Raw genomic sequence first — 18,044 nt, 5'->3', positions numbered from 1 at the left:
AGAGCATATTGGAGTGGGTCAAAGGAGTGGGTCCCCAGCACTCGGTATCTTACAAACACTTCAGACTCAAGACAGCATCCCTTTCCCTAGCAAGAGCATGCATCTCCCAGATAATTCCACACACCCAGGGAAAAGTGAACATATGAGTGTCCTCCTTAGCAGCCTGACACGGGGGCTTATCTCCCGTGAGCTGACACACAGCTTCCTAATCCAGGGCAAGCAGTGCTTACATGTTTCCCTTCCCAGTCATGGGACCTGCAGATCTTCATGACAGGGACGTGGAATCTCTTCCTAGAAGCAGAGGCTCTCTCAACTGGGGAAAAGCATCCCCTCAATCTCTAAACTTCACCGCAAAAAACAAGATTATCTTTCCTGTTTAGCCCAACTGGCTATAGAATGAGATACACGAATTATCTGAATAGTCTGACTAGTGATAAGTTTACTCCTTCCCTTAGCTTACAAGCACTGTCAAGTTGTCCCACTTTCTTAAAAAAAAAGGGGGGGGGGCACCTGGGAGGCTCCGTTGTTACACATCTGCCTCCAGCTCAGGTCATGATTCCGGGGTCCTGGGATCGAGCCCCACATCCGGCTCCTTGCTCGGCCGGGAGCCTGCTTTCCCTCTCCCTTTCCCCTTGCTCTCTCTCTCTCTCAAATAAATAAATAAAATCTTTAAAAAAACAAACAACAACAACAACAAAAACTCCTTTTCTCTTGAGTTAGTTTCTTCACTGCCCACTTTTCTCTTTGCCAGAGTCACCACCATTCCTTGCCACCTAATCCCATAAAATCTGGTTTCCAGGCCTCAGCACTCACTTGAATGTCCTCTCTCAAAGTTCACCAGTGACTTTCTGGTGTTTTTCTCTCTTCAAGTCCACCTGGGTCTTCCCAGGACTTATCATGAGGATGGCCCCCTATCTTGGAAACACCCTCCTTTTATTTCGATGCCCTGTATGCTCAAGGTTCTTTCTCCTAATTCTGGAACATACTCTCCCTCCTGGCTAAATATGACCCCTCCCCAAGCACGTATCCATAGTCTCCCACCTTTTCCAATCCCATGGAAGCCCATAGCTTCGACTCCTCCTCTGGGAAAAGACATTTCTGATGCCGGTTATCTTTGCCCTGACTCTCTTCCCAGCTCCAGGCCTTAGCCCACCTACCTGCAACCCTGTCTTCCCACAGAAATCCCGCCAGACCACCAACAAATGGGCGCAAACACTTCTTCATACACCCTCTAAAATTCCTGTCCTCTCCCACCCTCCTCGTTCCTGTGGCCACCGCCCACTTTCGGGTATGGCCTCCCTTCTCTGAATAGCCCCAGTCCCTTGCTTCACCCCTCATCACAGACAGCGCAGTCGGGTCATCTGCTGACAGGTGCCCTCTCCCAGGCTAACCTATAACCTCTCGTACTTCAGGACCAGTCCCTTGGCTCTGTGTTCCACAGTGCTTTTGCACATAGTAGGTGCTACAAGAATGAATGAAAATATCCTTAACCACCATACCTCCAATGAACAAAGTGTGTTAATGCTGTAGGAGGCACTTCACTTCCCTCCAATGTTCTCTTATCATCTTTCACTCTGAGCAGCTATGTACCAGGTACTTAGCTAGACGCGGCAGACGTAGCTGTTACTAGTACTACTACTTCTGTTTCCACTGGTGTTACTACAAATACTACTGCTCTTCCTATCACGAATAACAATAGACACTTGGTACGTACCATGTGTCAGGCACCGTGATAAGTATTTATGGGGATCATAGCATTTAATCTTAACAATTACCCTATGAGAGAAGTAACATTTCCCCCCACTTCACACATGGGACAACTAAAGCAGAGACGAAAGCTGAGTGACTTCTCTGCCTTCAAGGAGCTCTTTGCTCAGCAAAGCAGGACAGGACCTGGACACACAGTTACAACGTGCCAACTGTTATGTAGGAAAAGCATGGGATATAATAGGAGTGCATAACCAGGAGACAGAACTCAGGCCAAGGACCATGGACACTTAAAAACTATGCTTAAGTAGAAATCTGAAGGACAAAATCAGAACAAGACAGCAAAAGAGGAAGAAAGAACAGACTATTTCAAGAGGTTGCCCTGCACTTGCCCTGGGAACTCATGGCCCTGCAAGAGGCTGGGCACTGGTAATAGAAAAAAATGTTTTCCTAAACAGAGCACCCATCCCCTGCAACCGTCCTGTGCACTGGAAAGGGAGAAAATTGACTTTGGCCTGCTTGGCGGGGTTGGGGACTAGGGCTCCCCTACCAAGCATAGGTCCTATTTTCCATTTACATTTAAACATAGGACGCAGTATAATCAAATCCCTATGGACTCCTGCTTTAAAAAATCCTTGGGGTGGCATATTTTTTAAAGAACTTAACCACTAAGTATTAGCAAAATATAATGATAATCTGTATGGTAGATCCCAATTCACCAAAAATGCAGAAACCTTCTCAGAATTCCAGAAAAAGAGTTGTACACCATCAAGTCAAAGAGATTTTACCTCAAAGAGAGACAGTAAGTACAATCCAATGGTCATAAGTCCTTTAGCCAGCTCAAGCAATGGGGTTACCCTCTCAACAGAACAAAATAATTTTTTTTTTTTTTAATTTGCAACCAACTGAAACACAGCCCCCTGGTGTTTTTCAGATTTTTTTTTTCTTTTTCTTTTTCCGCTGCCTGCAACAAAACAGAATCATCCAAGCCCTTTCTTGTCGATCTAAATTCTCTGTGTCTCCTTTACCATAGCTCCAATGTACTATAAATATACAGCTTTTGTGACATAAATGCAAAGTTTTATTGTGCCGTTAGCCTTGATAGAAGGCACTGCAGAAAGTTGTTTAGAAATTAAATATCTAAAACAAGCTATTTTAAAATCCAGGGCCCTCACTATTTCATGTCTGCAATGAAGAAATTTCATCTTGGGGAGAGCAAGCTGTCTTTCACACCATATGGCTAATGGTGGTGCATAGCAATTAGCCAGGCTGATTAATGGTGAACAGACTCTAATTTTATGCTTATAATTGAGCCTGCATTTGCACCCCTGGTGCAAATTCAGCACATCCCAACTTCCACTTACAACAGGCAAGAAATCAAGAGAAATAGGATGGTGAGGAAAGTGAGAATTTTTTTCCAGAAGCCCCCTAAAGAGCATCAGATTTGCAATTTAAAAGACTGTTAGCCACACAATAGATGACAGGTTTGTGTAATAGGGTCATGGCGGCCTGGTAAACAAACAGTACCCCTTACACATCTACAGGCAGCCAGGAAAACCGTAATCTGTAACATTAGCAGGATGACATTTTGAATATGGCTTTTCCCTCTTAGCCACACAGTACAAACATCATCATTTGCCTTCAGTGGCTTGAGAATTTTATTTTTGCTATTTTTATGTTTCTGAAAAATAGAAAGAACGTCAGCAGTAAAGCACACCAACCGGCATAATAAAATACTTTGGACCAATGAATTTTAAAAACAAGAAAAAATATAAACTGCGTTAATAGGGGGTAGGCTTATGTGTGAAAGGCATAATATATCTTTAAGTATTTCAAGAGTAGAATTATTTCTAGCATAGTCCAAACATGTACAGATATGAGATGCAAATCTATGATACATAGACATTAGTTGGCCTATTGTTCGAGATCCATCTTCCTGCCTGTCCACTATTTGCTAGAATCCCATGTAATAGAACATGGAAAATTCATTCTAATGACATGCTAATTGCAGGAAGCTAAAATAAGAGATATAATCAGAAAAATAATAATACAAAGGAGGTCTTTTTTTAATGCTTTTCAAAATGATTTTATCCATTTAATTCTGGAAAGTACAACTCAGCTTTAATGGTCTAATCATTGTATACAGTACACTAATTTTTGCCTAAAAATATCTTCCAAGAAACTGATGACTGTATTTTCTGTTTCAAAGGTAAGGAAAGGCTACCTGTTTGTGGGATAATTACCAAGATTTACAAATTGCTGAAGTGAAACCTGTGAAACTCCTGAGGAATTTAGAATACTCTATTAAAAGTGTGTTTTTTAAAAAGGAAAAAAAAAGAAAATTTTATAGGCATACATAATTATACTGATAAGAACAGATACTACACTTGATCTTAGCCAAAAGGCCGAGAAGCGATAGGTATGTATAGGCATACATAATTATAGATATAGAAGTTAATATTTGAGACTTCCCAAAGAAAACACATTAAGCCCTTTTTATTTTATTCCCACCTGTGGAGTTTAAAGATTGTTTTACCCACAAGTCCGGGAGCAGCAGATAAAGCCCACGCATGGAGAAGTGGCAGGGGAAGCCTAAAACAACTGGTCAGTAATAGTCAGGAGCCAAGCCTGCTTTGTGCCAGGGAAAGCCTGCATGGCTAACAAAGCAATTAGTAGCCTTTTCCTGATGCATAGTGGCATCTTCATGCTTTATCCAATTACTCAGAATATATCAGGTGTTATTCTAGAAAGAATAAGAATCCTACACTGCAAGTTTAAAGGCTGTCCTCTGGCCTACTCTCTCACACGTGGAGGACTGGCTGGGGCCATGAAAGAGAATTTGGTTTGCTGGCTTGGTTTCCAATGTGGCTTGCGTCTGATTACAGGCAAAATAAATACACTCGTTTGTGGATGAGATGAATTTTTATAACTTTCAGGTGTAGACATTTGCCATCCTTCCAAAAGCTCACTGCTATGGAGAAACATTAGCTACATCATCACAATTACATACAGGATAACTAAGATTGAGAGATCAGAGGCAAGGGAAGGGGGAAACCCACGATCAGTTTAAGGAGGAATAATGCCTTTGTACCGATGGTCACATTTTTAAGTGGCAGAATTAAAAAGGGGAACTATAACATTCTCATCTTATCCAGAGGCTTCTGTTGACATCAGTAGAACTCTTACTCATTTTACTAGCAATGTAGTTGAGCGCATACATTAACACTAAAAGGATATATTGTATTTTATTCGATTGAAAGGAAAAAGGGGAGGGCTCTGTTTTGTGGCCATTAGAAGTGTAATATCAAAATGGAAATGTTTGTATTTCAGGATGAAATCTAATAAATAATCAAGAACCACTGAGATGTCTGTGAGCCTTACTACCAAATACTCCTTTTTAGATTATCTAATAGAAGTAAGATAAATACATACCCAACAATCGATCTGAGCTCACCTGGCTTTGAAATATAAATTCACCTTCTCTTTGCTAATTAAAGGAAGAGAGCAAGGTATTTCTTACCTGCACATGATCTCGTGTGTGAGCAAGACTCGGCACATTTCTGGGTTCTTGTCTTGGCCTTCATACACTATGGCCTGCAAACAAAGACATGATTTGAGCTAAAAATGGAACCAAGTACCAGAGAACAAATTCTCGCAATTGAGGGCTTGAGCCCTTCAATATCACTGAGGCCCAGTTAGCTCTTGGGAGCCCAAGACCTCACGGAGCTGACTGCTTTGAGATACATTGTTAAGGATCAACCCAAATCAGGTAGAGGGCATATGCTCCTCTCTGTCCCATCAACCACATTCTTATAACACACACCTTTGGATCAGTGTGTGAGATGAACTTCTGTTGTCAAGACAACCACAATTCTCCTTTCAATTCAGAATAACATGAATCTAATCAATGAGGAGGAAAAACCCAGAAGGTTTAGCAGATTCAGATGCTAGTGATTTAAAATATAGAAAAGCACGTGGATCTGACTTTTAAATATGCATTCGTCACTTCATTTTACTACTTCCAGCCCCAACATTTAGTGTTCTAGAGATGAGTAGCAGAAAACAAGTGGGGGTATGCTTAATGAGTCCGTTCACTAACTGTGTCTTCTTTGAGATGATTCATCAATCAGGGAAAATCCTTCCTCCCGCCTACAGGCTGAAAACATGTGCTCTCCAGGGTGTACACCCACCCAAACAGTAATACGCCGGCACATGCTGTGTGTGTGGGCTTAAGCCATAGAGTTATCTCCCTAAACTGAGAAGAATTACATGTGACTCCCAAAATTTGGACTCCAAACCACCTCATCAGCCAATACGCCTTTGTCTGTTGTCAGTAATGTGCATACAAACATTTTGCTTAAAATCACCCTGAAGTTTCCCTGAGACCGCAGCTTCCTGGGAAATCGACTCGTTAATACCTGGGCCAAAGAAAAACACAGCCATTGGTGGAGCAGTGCTCTACCTCAGGATACATTTTAACTAACTTAACACAGTATCACTGCATAATACAAACACAGCTTCAAATTATTAATAAAAATTATTTTCACACATTCAGATAACTCTCAATTTCTTGGTGACAAAACTATTTAAATAAACCAGAGACTATCTTTATTTAGTACACAGAAATGCTGCAGTAACTAACTTGTACTTGGCTCTAATGTGCTTTGTTTATAAACCTGGGACTTTTAGAACCTGTAAAGGATCAAGACAGCTTAAGACACAGTGTGTACAGACCCTAGGGCAGGCTCTAGGTATGAGAACTAATTCCATTACAGAACAAAAATTGCAACAAATAAAAACATGATGTAAAGTACTTGAATAAGGAGAAAACCTTTCCCTACCACAGGCCCTTCAAAATCATTTTTTATGGTTATCCTTCCATAACTCTGTATTTTTTAAAGTTTTATTTTGACACAGTTTTAGACTTATAGAAAAGTTGCAAGAATATATAAAAAATTACAAGAGAGTCTTTAAACACATTCCTCAAATGTTTACACTTTACTAAATCTGCTTATTCTTTTCCATTTTTTCCTGAACCATTTTTAAGTGAACTGCAGACATACTCTAAATATTTCAGCATGTATTTCCTTAAAACAAAGAATTCTCTTCCTTAACCACAGAACAATTATCTGAATTAGAAAAGTAGCACTATACAATAATCTAATCTACAGACTTTATTAAAATTCACCAATTACCCAATAATGTCCTTCACAGCAAAAAATAAATAAATAAACAGAAATTCCATAAATCCAGTATCAATCATTGCATTCAGTCATCATGTCTCCTTTAATACAGAACATTCCTGAGTCTGTAGTTCATGATATTGACATTGTTAAAGAATACAAGCCAGGTCTTTTGTAGAATATCCTCAGTTTGGGTTTGTCTGATGTTTCCTTGGACTTAAACAGAAGTTACACAATTCAGGGCCAGAATACCACAGATGTGATTCTGAGTTCTTCTCAGTGTATCAAATCTCACTGTCAGCTACATCCACTACAGGCTGTAAGCTCTGACCATTTGGTTAAGGTGGTGCCTGCCATCCACCAGAGATCATCAGCCAGATCTCCCCACTGTGAAGTTTCTACTTTACTTTATGTAATTCATAACTCTTCTATGGAGAGATAATCTGCATTATAGTAATATCATATTATCCCTAAAATTTTCATCCACTAGTTTTAGCCTACACAGATGATTCTTTCCTGTATTCTTAAAAGACCTTTTCAAATACCCAAGAAGTTGCTTTATTCAAGAAAATGTTTTGAGTAAATCGAAAACATTTTGAAAACCAAAAATTATATCTGTCTGCTTTATTTATTGAGATCACTGCTGAAATCAAAGGAACATTGTAAGTAACAGATTAGGTCCCAAATATGGTGCTAAAAAATTCTAATCATGCATGTTTGTGATATCCTATTATCACTACATGTTTGGGACATTCTCTTAATATCCCTGATAACCTCTGTTTCAACTCCACTTTTTTGTCGTGCTAAACTAATACAAGTAATGTGGTAAATATATTCATAGATATTGGTAGGGTTTTCTTTCCCATAAAAAAATAAGTGTTTTGTTTTGTTTGTTTTTTTAAGAGGAATGTGTATCAGTTACATCAGGCCTTCTCACTCTGATTGTTTCTAGGTGATATTATTTTTGTTGAGGCTGCTGGTTCCACCAAAATAAGTGGATCCATGATGATAGTCAATAAAGATATGTCACAATGCAGATATTCTCACGACTCCCCTAAATAGGAGATGATCCAAGGATGCCCAGGGATCCCAAGCTTTTATCTTTATTCACCACATATCATTTGTGGAAGGCCCAGGGCCTCTGTAACAGATCTCTTCACCAAATGCCAAACTGCCCCTTCGCTCAGGCAGCAGTCAAAAGGAAGACTCCTTCTCTAAATCAAGCACAGAAAAATAAAAGCATGAGTTTGGATTTGCTCAGAAATAGTTAGGAATTCTGGAGAGAAGTGAATGCCTAAAGTTTCTGCTGTCCCTCTTTTTGAGGCCCCACCAGAACAATACTTTTTAGCACATACACACAGAGAAAGAAGGGTGATTTCTGTGACTTCTAAAATAAAAGCAAGAGAACCCGGGAATCTTTTGTCTCTCCTATGAAGTAGAACTAAAATCCTGGGAGTATAGTAAGCTAGAACCTCAGTGTAACTGAATCAGCTCCAGAGTAGACCTTGGTCACAGGCAGATCTACCTCCAACCTCACCTGTGCAGTATTTGTTACTGAAAAGCCTGCTTAAAACACAGACAGACAGACAGACACACACACACACACACACACACAATCACATAAAAGAGATGGGCCAAGAAATCAACATTCTGTTGAAATCCAAAATGGGGAAATATGATAAAATTATTTTGCTGGATCTCTCTGAAGAAGAGTGTCCACAATAAAACAGACGTCTTAAAAATGTCCCAAAGATCTCCATCCAGCTTACACACACAACCGATGGTCTCACATCCGTTCTCTACCGTGCACATCTCACACTCATCAAGATGGCTTCACAGTTCAGCAAACCCAGAGTCGAAGCCTAAAAGGAAAGGGATCTTCTAATGCCAACTTAGAAGTTTCTGCTTTTCTTACTAATTTAAATATAGGCCTCTGTGCGGTGTGAATAAAGCTCCCTGAGACAGGATCAGCTGGGAGATCACAGAAGCATAGAAACAGCATTGACTAGTTTAAGTGAAACCATTTTAATAGACAGCTGGTTTAGGGCCCAGACAATGGAACACCAAGAAGAAGGCTTATTTTCATCCTCCCTAGTAAATCATGCGTCTGCTCACTGTGAGGAAGGTAGTCTGCTGTGAGAGCGACACAGACAACAGTGGCTTAAATAAATCAATGTGTTTATCAGGAGTAAGGACTGGAGGCCTGTTACAGACATGGGCAGGCGGGGGAGAGAAAACATATAAAATACATTATTTAAATAAATGAATTGATGCCAAAGCAGTTCAGGTTTTAACCTAAGAAATAAAAAAATACAATATCAGGCATAAAACAATATGAACCTTAATTCTGCCACTGTCAATTATATCCCTGAAGATGGCAGGAGTACTTGTGCAGGAAGAAAGCTAAAAGAATACACAGCCCTAATTTCATCTCAACTTTAAAAACCTGGTGAAATTGATGAAAAAAAAAAAAAGTTGTCACAACTTGACCCATGTGGAGCAGACTTAGTTTCCTGATATACTAGCCTCCCTTTCCTTAATGTCCTCTCCTCATAAGCACAAAGAAAATATCGAAGTCTCTCCATTGATTATCAGATTGAGGGTTTTTTCCAGAATAGTTTTTTCCAAAAATGAGGGAAAAAATAGGAATTCTTAAACTTACATACCCTAATGCAACAGCAATACCTGAAGTTTTACTGTGAGAATAAAACGCCATCAATTTCAAATGCTCAATTATAAATCCACCTATACTGGTCTTCAAAAAGGAATAAATCAGTCTATCCAGAAAATCTGCCTCAGTAAGCACTGTTTTAGATGGCATCTTGTAAAGTGTGGTTCATCACTCCTTTTCTAAAATATCACTGGGTCTTAAAAGTTAATTGAAACTTCCTATGGATGAAGACCACACAGATAAGACAGAAAAACACACAGTGCACAGGCACCAAGATCACACTTCAATAGGATGCCAAAGGAAATACAGAGAATTGAGCATGGCTTTTCTTTGTTTACTCTTCTAATAGTTTTAACTCTTTATGTTCTAAGCCAAAATAAAGAGGGCAAGGAACATAGTTTTGACTTTGGTTCTTCAAAATCCAAAAGGGTTTTAGGAACAAATGTTTTCATTAGAAGACTTTTTGGTTTATAACCAAACAATAGGAAACTTGTCATCGGAAGGAAGGAAGGAAAGAAGGGACAGAGGGAGGGAGGGAGGAAAGAGGGAGACAGAGAAAAGGAGGGCAGGAGGAAGAGAGGGAAGGAAAAAAGAAAAAAGAGAGAAAAAGAGAAAAAGGAAGAGAGATGGGTTATCCATAACTAACAAAAACTCCTCATTTTCCACTTAACAAGCAGGACCCTTGAAAATATGTTCCTTCTTTTTCTACATACAAAATAAAGGCCAAACCTAATTTATCACCGTCAAGAATAAGTTCATGAATGTACAAAGTACCTCCTTCAACCAGAAGTAAAACGTCCTCTAATTACAGACTGTCAACAAGCCTTTGGTAGCAAATTACCAAGAATCGGAATGAATCAAAAAATAATATGAACACCTACAATATCAATGTACTAGAATATTAATCACTGCATTCGACCACCAAGTTATATGCTTGTCATTTAAAAAAAAAAAATGCTAGCTTATGTGATTCCAGAAATTTCCAGTAGGTGAAGGAGCCCTAGTTAAAAATTAACCTGTGCCAAAGAAAACCCTACAAAACTGACGTTTCATAAACAATTGTGTCAAACAGCAATCCAACATTAATAGTGGAATAAAATAAAAAATTATTTTGCTTCAATTAGCAGCTGGGCTACTGGTGAACAAATTATAAAGATGTAATTTCAGCTTAGCAGCTAAGAAGGCCTGTTTTCAGAACTGAATTAGGAAAGTTGCAAAGGAATGATATCATATTCAGTATGCTGTTCAGTTACATCACAGCCCTGAATAAAAAGAGAATGTGTATCGAAAGCAATTAGCTTTAGAGTACATCTTTAATGACTCAAAGAAACAAACTGCCTTATATTATTCAAGCACCAGGATAAAAACTGAATCACTCTAACAATTCCACACTGTACTTCTTTTTCTAACAGTAGTAAGAGATACTTCACTAATATGATAACTACATGTACATCTATATTAGTAGATACAGCTGGCTTTGTGAACCCGATGGGACAATAATAATAATAATAAAATAATCAAAGCAGCTAATGTATTAAGCACTTAATATATGCCAGTCACTATTCTAAGCATTTTACATGTAGGAGTCCATTTAATTGTCACAAAAGAGCTTCAAGGTAGGTGCTATCATTATTTCCATTAGTTTGATTCCAAATGCTTACGTGCTTTAATTACTCACTGAGACCAAATCATTCTTGCTCAACAACTATATAAACAATTCGCCAACATCCAAACACTCCTTCATTCCCCTCAGCAATGTAAGTCAAAACATAAGAACAGACTATTGGTGTAGTCATAGGAGTTCGATAAATGCATCACTACTAATATGTTCGTTTTTAATGCTGTTCAAACATTCACATGGAAACAGCTCTAGCGTAAATATCCCCGAACAAATGGCTGTATATTATCCAGGAGGGAGCAGTTGGACCGCCAGACTGGGGAAGTACTAGGCCATCTGGCTCCAGCAATCTCTCCAAAACCATCAGCTTTGTTTTCACCCCCAGACTCCAAACAACACATTTTCCACTGTGATGAGTTTACATTTTCCCAAACACAGGTCCTGATCATGCATAAAAATTCCAAACTTCTTCATTCCTCTATGTGCAAGGAAATTTAAATCACCTGCCTTTTTGACACGTTACCAAAGGAGAGAGAAAGCTGCTGAAATGTGGCTCCTGACTAGAAACTTGCCTTTTTTGTTTGTTTGTTTCCCCAAATGTATGAAAGAGCCTTTCTGCTGGCCCGAGTGAATTCCTTTGGAACTTATTGATATACTAAAAATGTGTTTATCTACCAATGAAGAACCATGAACTGAAAGGGTTGTTAATCAAATCTACGTAGCTGTGGCAGGATATAATGAAACAATCAATAGGAAGAAATGTGCTAGCATCAATAACTTAAAGTACCAGGAACATCAAAACAAATATATAAAGAAGACTAGCTGGTAAGAGAAAGAGGACAGCATTTTTGATCATTGTACTTTGGGCCTCCCCATCTGCTAAGCTTGGACCTTTTTTGGGGGTCCCCTCACCACACCAACTACCTTCAAACCCATACATGACAAGGATTATGTGTTACTTTTCCCTTTCCAAAAAAAGAGCTTCTCTCTGCGGACAGGAGTATTTTGCTTTCGATAACTTTATGGAATTTGGTACTCTTTGAATTATAAAAATGTCACTTTTTTAAAAGCAAGATGGTAGGAGGGAAGGTAAGGTAAGGCTTTTTTTTTTTTTTAAACTATTTAATGTTAACTCACCGAAGCAATCACAGAACATAAACATATTTCAAACACTGCATGAAAGTCTGAAATGAGGCACATTAAACATCAGACCTCCCCCACTGGGTTCATTTGAGCTTCTGCAGTAGATAGTGTTTTTGAACTCAACAGCCATAAACTTCTAGGTCCTACAGGCCTTTCTGCATGCTCACTAATGGAATACCAAAAACAGCAATGACACAAAAACAACCTATTTTTAGTCCAGCTAAACTTGGTTTTGAACAACCCTTCCCAAAAGCAAGCCTCTCATTTTCTAGTTGGTGGACGAATTTCTTAAATATCATCATATCCCTTGTGTTTTATGAGAGAGGCATACGGATAAGGGGGCTCTCAGATCCTTCCACATTCGCTTGTAATAAAACTTCTTTTCTCTTGGTTGAGTCCAAAATTAAGAGTCATTACCCAAAATAGTGTAATGAGACACTTTGAAAAGTTGTGAAATACTGTGTCATATTAACACATCTTGGTTGATTAAGTACATTTCTGTTTGATTTCAATGCTGCTAACTCCACTCAAGTTGAGGAACATCCTATGAAAATGGAGAGCGCACAGATAGTTTGGATTTTGCTTGCCAAAGATTCCCTTTGAGTTTTAACCCCAGCTTCTGAGTCAAAGATAAGACATCAAACCCAAAAAGCTGCATCTCTGATATAAAAAATGTTACAAACAGCTTAGAGAAGACACTTGAATGGTGACTAGGTATTCCCTCCAAAATTTAAGATGTAATTAGAACGTATCACATCATTGATATTATCCTATTCTGTACTCTAAATCTCAAAATCCTGAGTCTATCTGGAAGAATTTCATGAAGGAAAAAAATTGTAATTATTTAATCAGTCATTTTATGTCAAGCCTTACTTCTGATTGAAGGGGTCACTGCATATGTAACAAAAAGAAAAAATTTAAGAAACTATAAATCAGACTTGGTAGTTAATTATCATAGAATAATCTCAAGCTAGATGAGAATCCACTGTTTAACTCATGAAGACTAAAATATAATCATTATGTCACAACCAGGAGAAGTTATGTTTCTTCACACTGATCTGCTTTCTGAAGACTACTGTATTATCTATGTCTACAAGAATCTAACCTATTTCCTAAACTCTTTCAGGACACAATCAACAAACAAGCAGATAATGGGCAGGGATTGCCTTTCAAAGTGAAAACTACACAGAAGGCATTAGAAAATTACTAAGAAAGCAAATAGGTATGTCTCAAAAAAACAAAAACAAAAACAACATAAAAAAAACCACACACATCTTCTCTTGATTATTTTTGGAATCAATTCAGATAGTTACTTAAACCTTTCTCAGGTCACTCCCCACCAAACTATATAATTGCATACATTTATAATTGCAACTTTCAGTGAGATGTCACATTATGGCAATTGACTTTCTGAAACCTGTTATTATTAAAAATAAACTGCATCTTGTTCTAGTCTCCCACCCCCAACTGATAGAATTTCTAATACCATGCAGTCAACGAATGCCCTAAACTGCAGTTTTTCTTAAACTCTATGACCTTGTTAGTAAAATGATTTTTGATGTATTGCTTTATAAAAATCAAAATTATTCCCCCACCATATGAGACTGTGTAAAGTCAGTTCGTTTCATAATGGAAAAATCAGTTCTTGGTGGCACTTTTTCTTTCAGGGGTCTAAAAGTTTTGAAAGTAGTTAATCTCTTCAAACATGTCCTAATTTTGCACTCCTCACAACTGTTCCTTTCATAGTGCTGCCTATAATTTAATATGTAAGTGGTCAATGTTGCACAAGCAGATAAGCCTTACATTCTGGTTTGTGGGGATTTTTTATCTTTTAAAAAGTGATTTCTAATAAAGATATATGTAATATGTATTACAGTTCGTACTTTCCCCCTCCCCCTCTGCTCTTTTCTTTCCTCTGATGAGAATGGCAGGAAAAGGTATCTAGGGTATCAAAGACAATTTTTTAAAACAAAACTCCACTTAGGATATTTTTGTTTTGATACAGTAAAAGAAAAAAAAAAGTTACTGAAATCAGGCGTTTGTGTTTCTGTGTGATAGGGAAAAAAATTTTTTTGCATAATACAGTGTGTTCAAATGAAAGGGAATTATCCTATGTAAGAATCAAAATGAGTAAAGAAAAAATAAGACCAAGATTGGAAGTACAAATGTGCATTTACTCTGACAAATAAACCAAGAAATGAATCTTGAAGAAAGTCAAATATTTTAGGCAAATAACTTAAAATAGACCTCAGTAAATATTTATTAATTATTTTTAAAACTACATTTCATACCATCATGTTTTCTACTTAGTTCAAAATGAAATACAAGACTAACAATCAAAATCAGCTATTGGGGAAAGGTTCTTGCTAAATAGATTTCAAAACTTCCAAAATCTTCTGAATGTGCATTTTGTAGAACATATTTAAGCCATGCTTATCTAAAAATAATTTTTAAATTGCATGTATACCCTAATTTGAAAACTTACAAGTCAGTATCTATAAAAGGAGATCACCCTCCTTATTTTAAAGAAAAACTATTTCTAAATTGCAATCAAGCAAATAAGCTTTATTCCTCTTACTAAATTGGTGGTTAGTACACAATGTATAACTTTGCTCTTTGTTCTAGTTTCTTTCCCCCACCCAATAAAGCTGGCTTCTTTTTTGTTACTAAGTCCTCCAACTACCTAACCAGCTACTTAATTCTGAAACTAAACTTTTTCTTAAAATTAAAAAAAAAAAAAAAAAAAAGGCTCCTGTGCCTCATTAAAACGTCAGGCCTTTTTTCTGATTCGGCTCATAATTGTATCTTTTAAACCATAACTCAACCTTAATGTACGCTGCTTGACACCCGCATGTTGGGGAGTTGAAGAAAATGCCGCCTATGTACCTTTAAGACCACAAGCTCACTCATGCTGCCTGGCTTCTTGCCAAATTTGGAGGCAAAAGCAGGAGGATTTTTGCAAAATATCCTCTAACAATTGTCGCTCCCTCTTCCAACAATACCACACTACCACCTCCTTTTTAAAAAATCTCTGGTGTGGGTCATCTGCGCTCTCAGCTCCTGTCACCATTCCTGAGTAAGGTACCTAGGCCCCCCAACACCATTCCCTACCCTAGATCTCCCAGGAGTGGCTGGGAGGGTTCGGGTTTCACAAGTTCAGCCCACTCTACGCCAAGGTCCCTGGGCACCTTTTGCGCCCCCTGGGACTCCTCGGCCGGCCGGGTCAAAGGAAGTTCAGCACTTACTCTCGCCTCTCAGCACCTGTAGTCTTAATGCAAGAGGCCTGAGTCTTCCTTGGTGGGAAGGAGCCGTCGAGCCATCTTCCCACGAGGTGGGCTCTAGGGTATGTATCTGCACTCTAGGCTGCGCTAGAATGAGGTCTGAGGTCCGCCCTGGCGTTGAGAGTTTGAGCCCCAGACCCCGCGCTAAGGAGTAGCCAGCTTCTTGATTTCCCCAAATTTCGAGGCCCTCGAGTCACTCCGCCGCGCGAAATTCAGAAACTTACTTGTTTGGTCATGGAGTCAATGAGGCGCACGTAGAAATCTTGCTCAGTCCTTATCCCTGGGGCAAAGGGGAAGGGGATAGGGGAACGAAGGAAAATTAAGTGAGAGAGGAACTGCCGCAAAATTAACAAACAAACAACAACAACAACAACAACAAAAACAAAGAATGGGGCTCCAAGGCTTATGCAACGCCTACTGTCCCAGAGAAGCACAGACAGGACACCACCACCCCCACTTTCCCCAATGTCTGGAGAGGGCCCAGTCCCCAAGAAACGGCAGCTGAGAATGTTGCAGGACCCCCCACCTGGCTTCTCTCCTTTTTCTTGGAGGGAACCCCTCCGTGCGTTCTCCGGGAGCCATCAAGGCCACGGTCGCTCGAGCCCCCTGAACCCAAAGGACTTTGGGCCTAGAGCCGGAGCTAAGCCAAGAAAACAGGCTCTAGGAATGGGAGGAAGAAAGAAATTGGCCCTTTGAGGGCCGGGGCTCCACACCTGACCCCAGGTGTGCTCGAGGCCGCTACGGCCGCCTTCCGGCTACTCAGGGCCTCCGCGGGTGAAACCTCCTCAGGCGAAACTTAGGAGAGGACGGGTCACCCCGAGGCCGGGGGACGACTCTGCGTGCTCAGGGCTCTGGTCCACCTGGATCTTCCCGCGCACCCTGCCTCACCCAGGGCCCCGGGGTGCCGGCGCGGAACAGACCGGAGCCTCACCATTGCTGTAGAGGAGCTGGAGCCGGTAGTGAATCCCGTTATTGGTCTTTTCGCTGTTGGCTTCCTGGGTTGCGGCAGGACGCAAAGACACAACAAGAGACGCAGGAAAGAGGTCGGCGTGAGCGAGTGGACCCACTTCGAGGCAACTTTCCCGAAGACGGGACCCCCGGCCGGAAACCGGATGGGCCCGGGAGCAGCAGAAATTGCGGCCAACTGTGATCCCTCTGCCGCCCTCCCGACCCTTACTGCTCCCTCTTCCCTTCCAGAAAATTCCGTGGGGCCTGGGGGCTCGAGCCTGGGTCAGCAGAGGCAGGAGCCGCGCGTGGTCGCGCGGTCGAGGGCGGGTTCATCCCCGGCGCCCTTCACTCTGGAGTGCGAAGCCGGGCTCGCCTCTCTCCAGCTCTGGAGCCCCACGCGAACTTTTTTGGAGCAGAACCTCATGGATGAGGAGCCCGGGTTCGCCCAGGACGGGAAGTGGCTTGGGGGACCCCGCTCAGGAGTGTGTTAGGGAAGCTTTGCACTCGCTGAGGAGCGCGCCTCCCGAAGTGGCTGGGCCTGCTCCCCAGCCAGGGCGAGGGGCAGCGGCGCTGCGCCCACTTACTTTTTCCTTCTCCACGAACCCCACAAAGGCTGTCCTCTCGATCTCCACGGGCTGGCCCTGTCTGTCGTAGAGGGCCAGGACGAAGTGGAAGAAGTTGGATTTCCGCAGATTGGAAGGCGGCTGCTTCTCAAAGTGAGCCCGGGCCAGACCCACCCCGCTGCGGCCAAAGACGCAGAGTTAGACGGCTAAGCTGGACACCGACGCGCGACCCTTTGTCACCCCTTACACAGGCGAGAACCCTCAAACATCAACCTCCTTTACCCCCAGAACACCCAGTGGGCGGCCTACACGCCCCCTCCGGCGCCCGGAGCCCACCCGGCGGCGGGACATGCGTGTTCTCGCGTGTCCAATCCACAGGGCGCGCCCCCCGAACTCGCGGAAGAGCCCTGAAAAGTTTTGTTTGGATTTTGCGCAGGAGATAAAACCCTGCAGGCATTTACTCCGACCTGACACGCGCTGCGTGGGAAGAAAGAAAAGTAGAGGTGGATGCGGCGAACCCGCGTTCGCGGAATACAGCTGGTCGTTTACAATTTGGAGGGAGGAAAGCATGGGAATTGGTCCCCGCCACCCCCACGAATCTCCCGCCTCAGCTTCGAGGGCAGGTGAGGATGGCTGAGGAACAGGCTCAGCTTCTGGAAGCCGAAGCCATCCTCCAGGAAACGTCAAGTGCCCCAGCCAAGCGCGCGCGCTTGGCCTTGGGAAACCGCATGCCCCCTCCCCAAATAAAGCTAGTGAGAAAAAGGATCTGAGGATAAGGGACTCAGAGCTGTCAGGGGTGGTCGCTGTGGAACATGGAACTGGGGTGTGTTTTTTTATTTAAAGACCTGTTCTGACAAAGTTTCGCCGCTCCACGGAAACCCTCACACTCATTCCAGAAATCCTACGGACAAGGGGTGCCCACTGAGCGCG

The 18,044-nt window shown here is 41.2% G+C and overlaps 1 protein-coding gene and 1 pseudogene across 7 annotated transcripts in view; both read right to left on the bottom strand.

Moving 5' to 3' along the window:
* EBF1 (EBF transcription factor 1) overlaps nucleotides 1–18,044 on the bottom strand; it is a 387,792-nt gene that overhangs the window by 367,270 nt on the left and 2,478 nt on the right. For all 7 annotated transcript variants that reach the window (XM_032337165.1, XM_032337166.1, XM_032337167.1 and 4 more), the window contains exons 2-5: nucleotides 17,136–17,292; nucleotides 16,535–16,598; nucleotides 15,828–15,883; nucleotides 5,228–5,301 (exon numbers count right to left, since the gene is read on the bottom strand). In XM_032337165.1, the coding sequence (XP_032193056.1) occupies nucleotides 5,228–5,301; nucleotides 15,828–15,883; nucleotides 16,535–16,598; nucleotides 17,136–17,292 (351 nt within the window). The remainder of the gene's footprint in view (nucleotides 1–5,227; nucleotides 5,302–15,827; nucleotides 15,884–16,534; nucleotides 16,599–17,135; nucleotides 17,293–18,044) is intronic.
* On the bottom strand, nucleotides 4,018–4,124 carry LOC116587288 (annotated as a pseudogene).

Source organism: Mustela erminea, chromosome 3 (genome assembly GCF_009829155.1).
Source record: "Mustela erminea isolate mMusErm1 chromosome 3, mMusErm1.Pri, whole genome shotgun sequence".
NCBI classification, from domain to species: Eukaryota; Metazoa; Chordata; class Mammalia; order Carnivora; family Mustelidae; genus Mustela; species Mustela erminea.
This window is presented reverse-complemented; position numbering and strand designations above follow the sequence as displayed.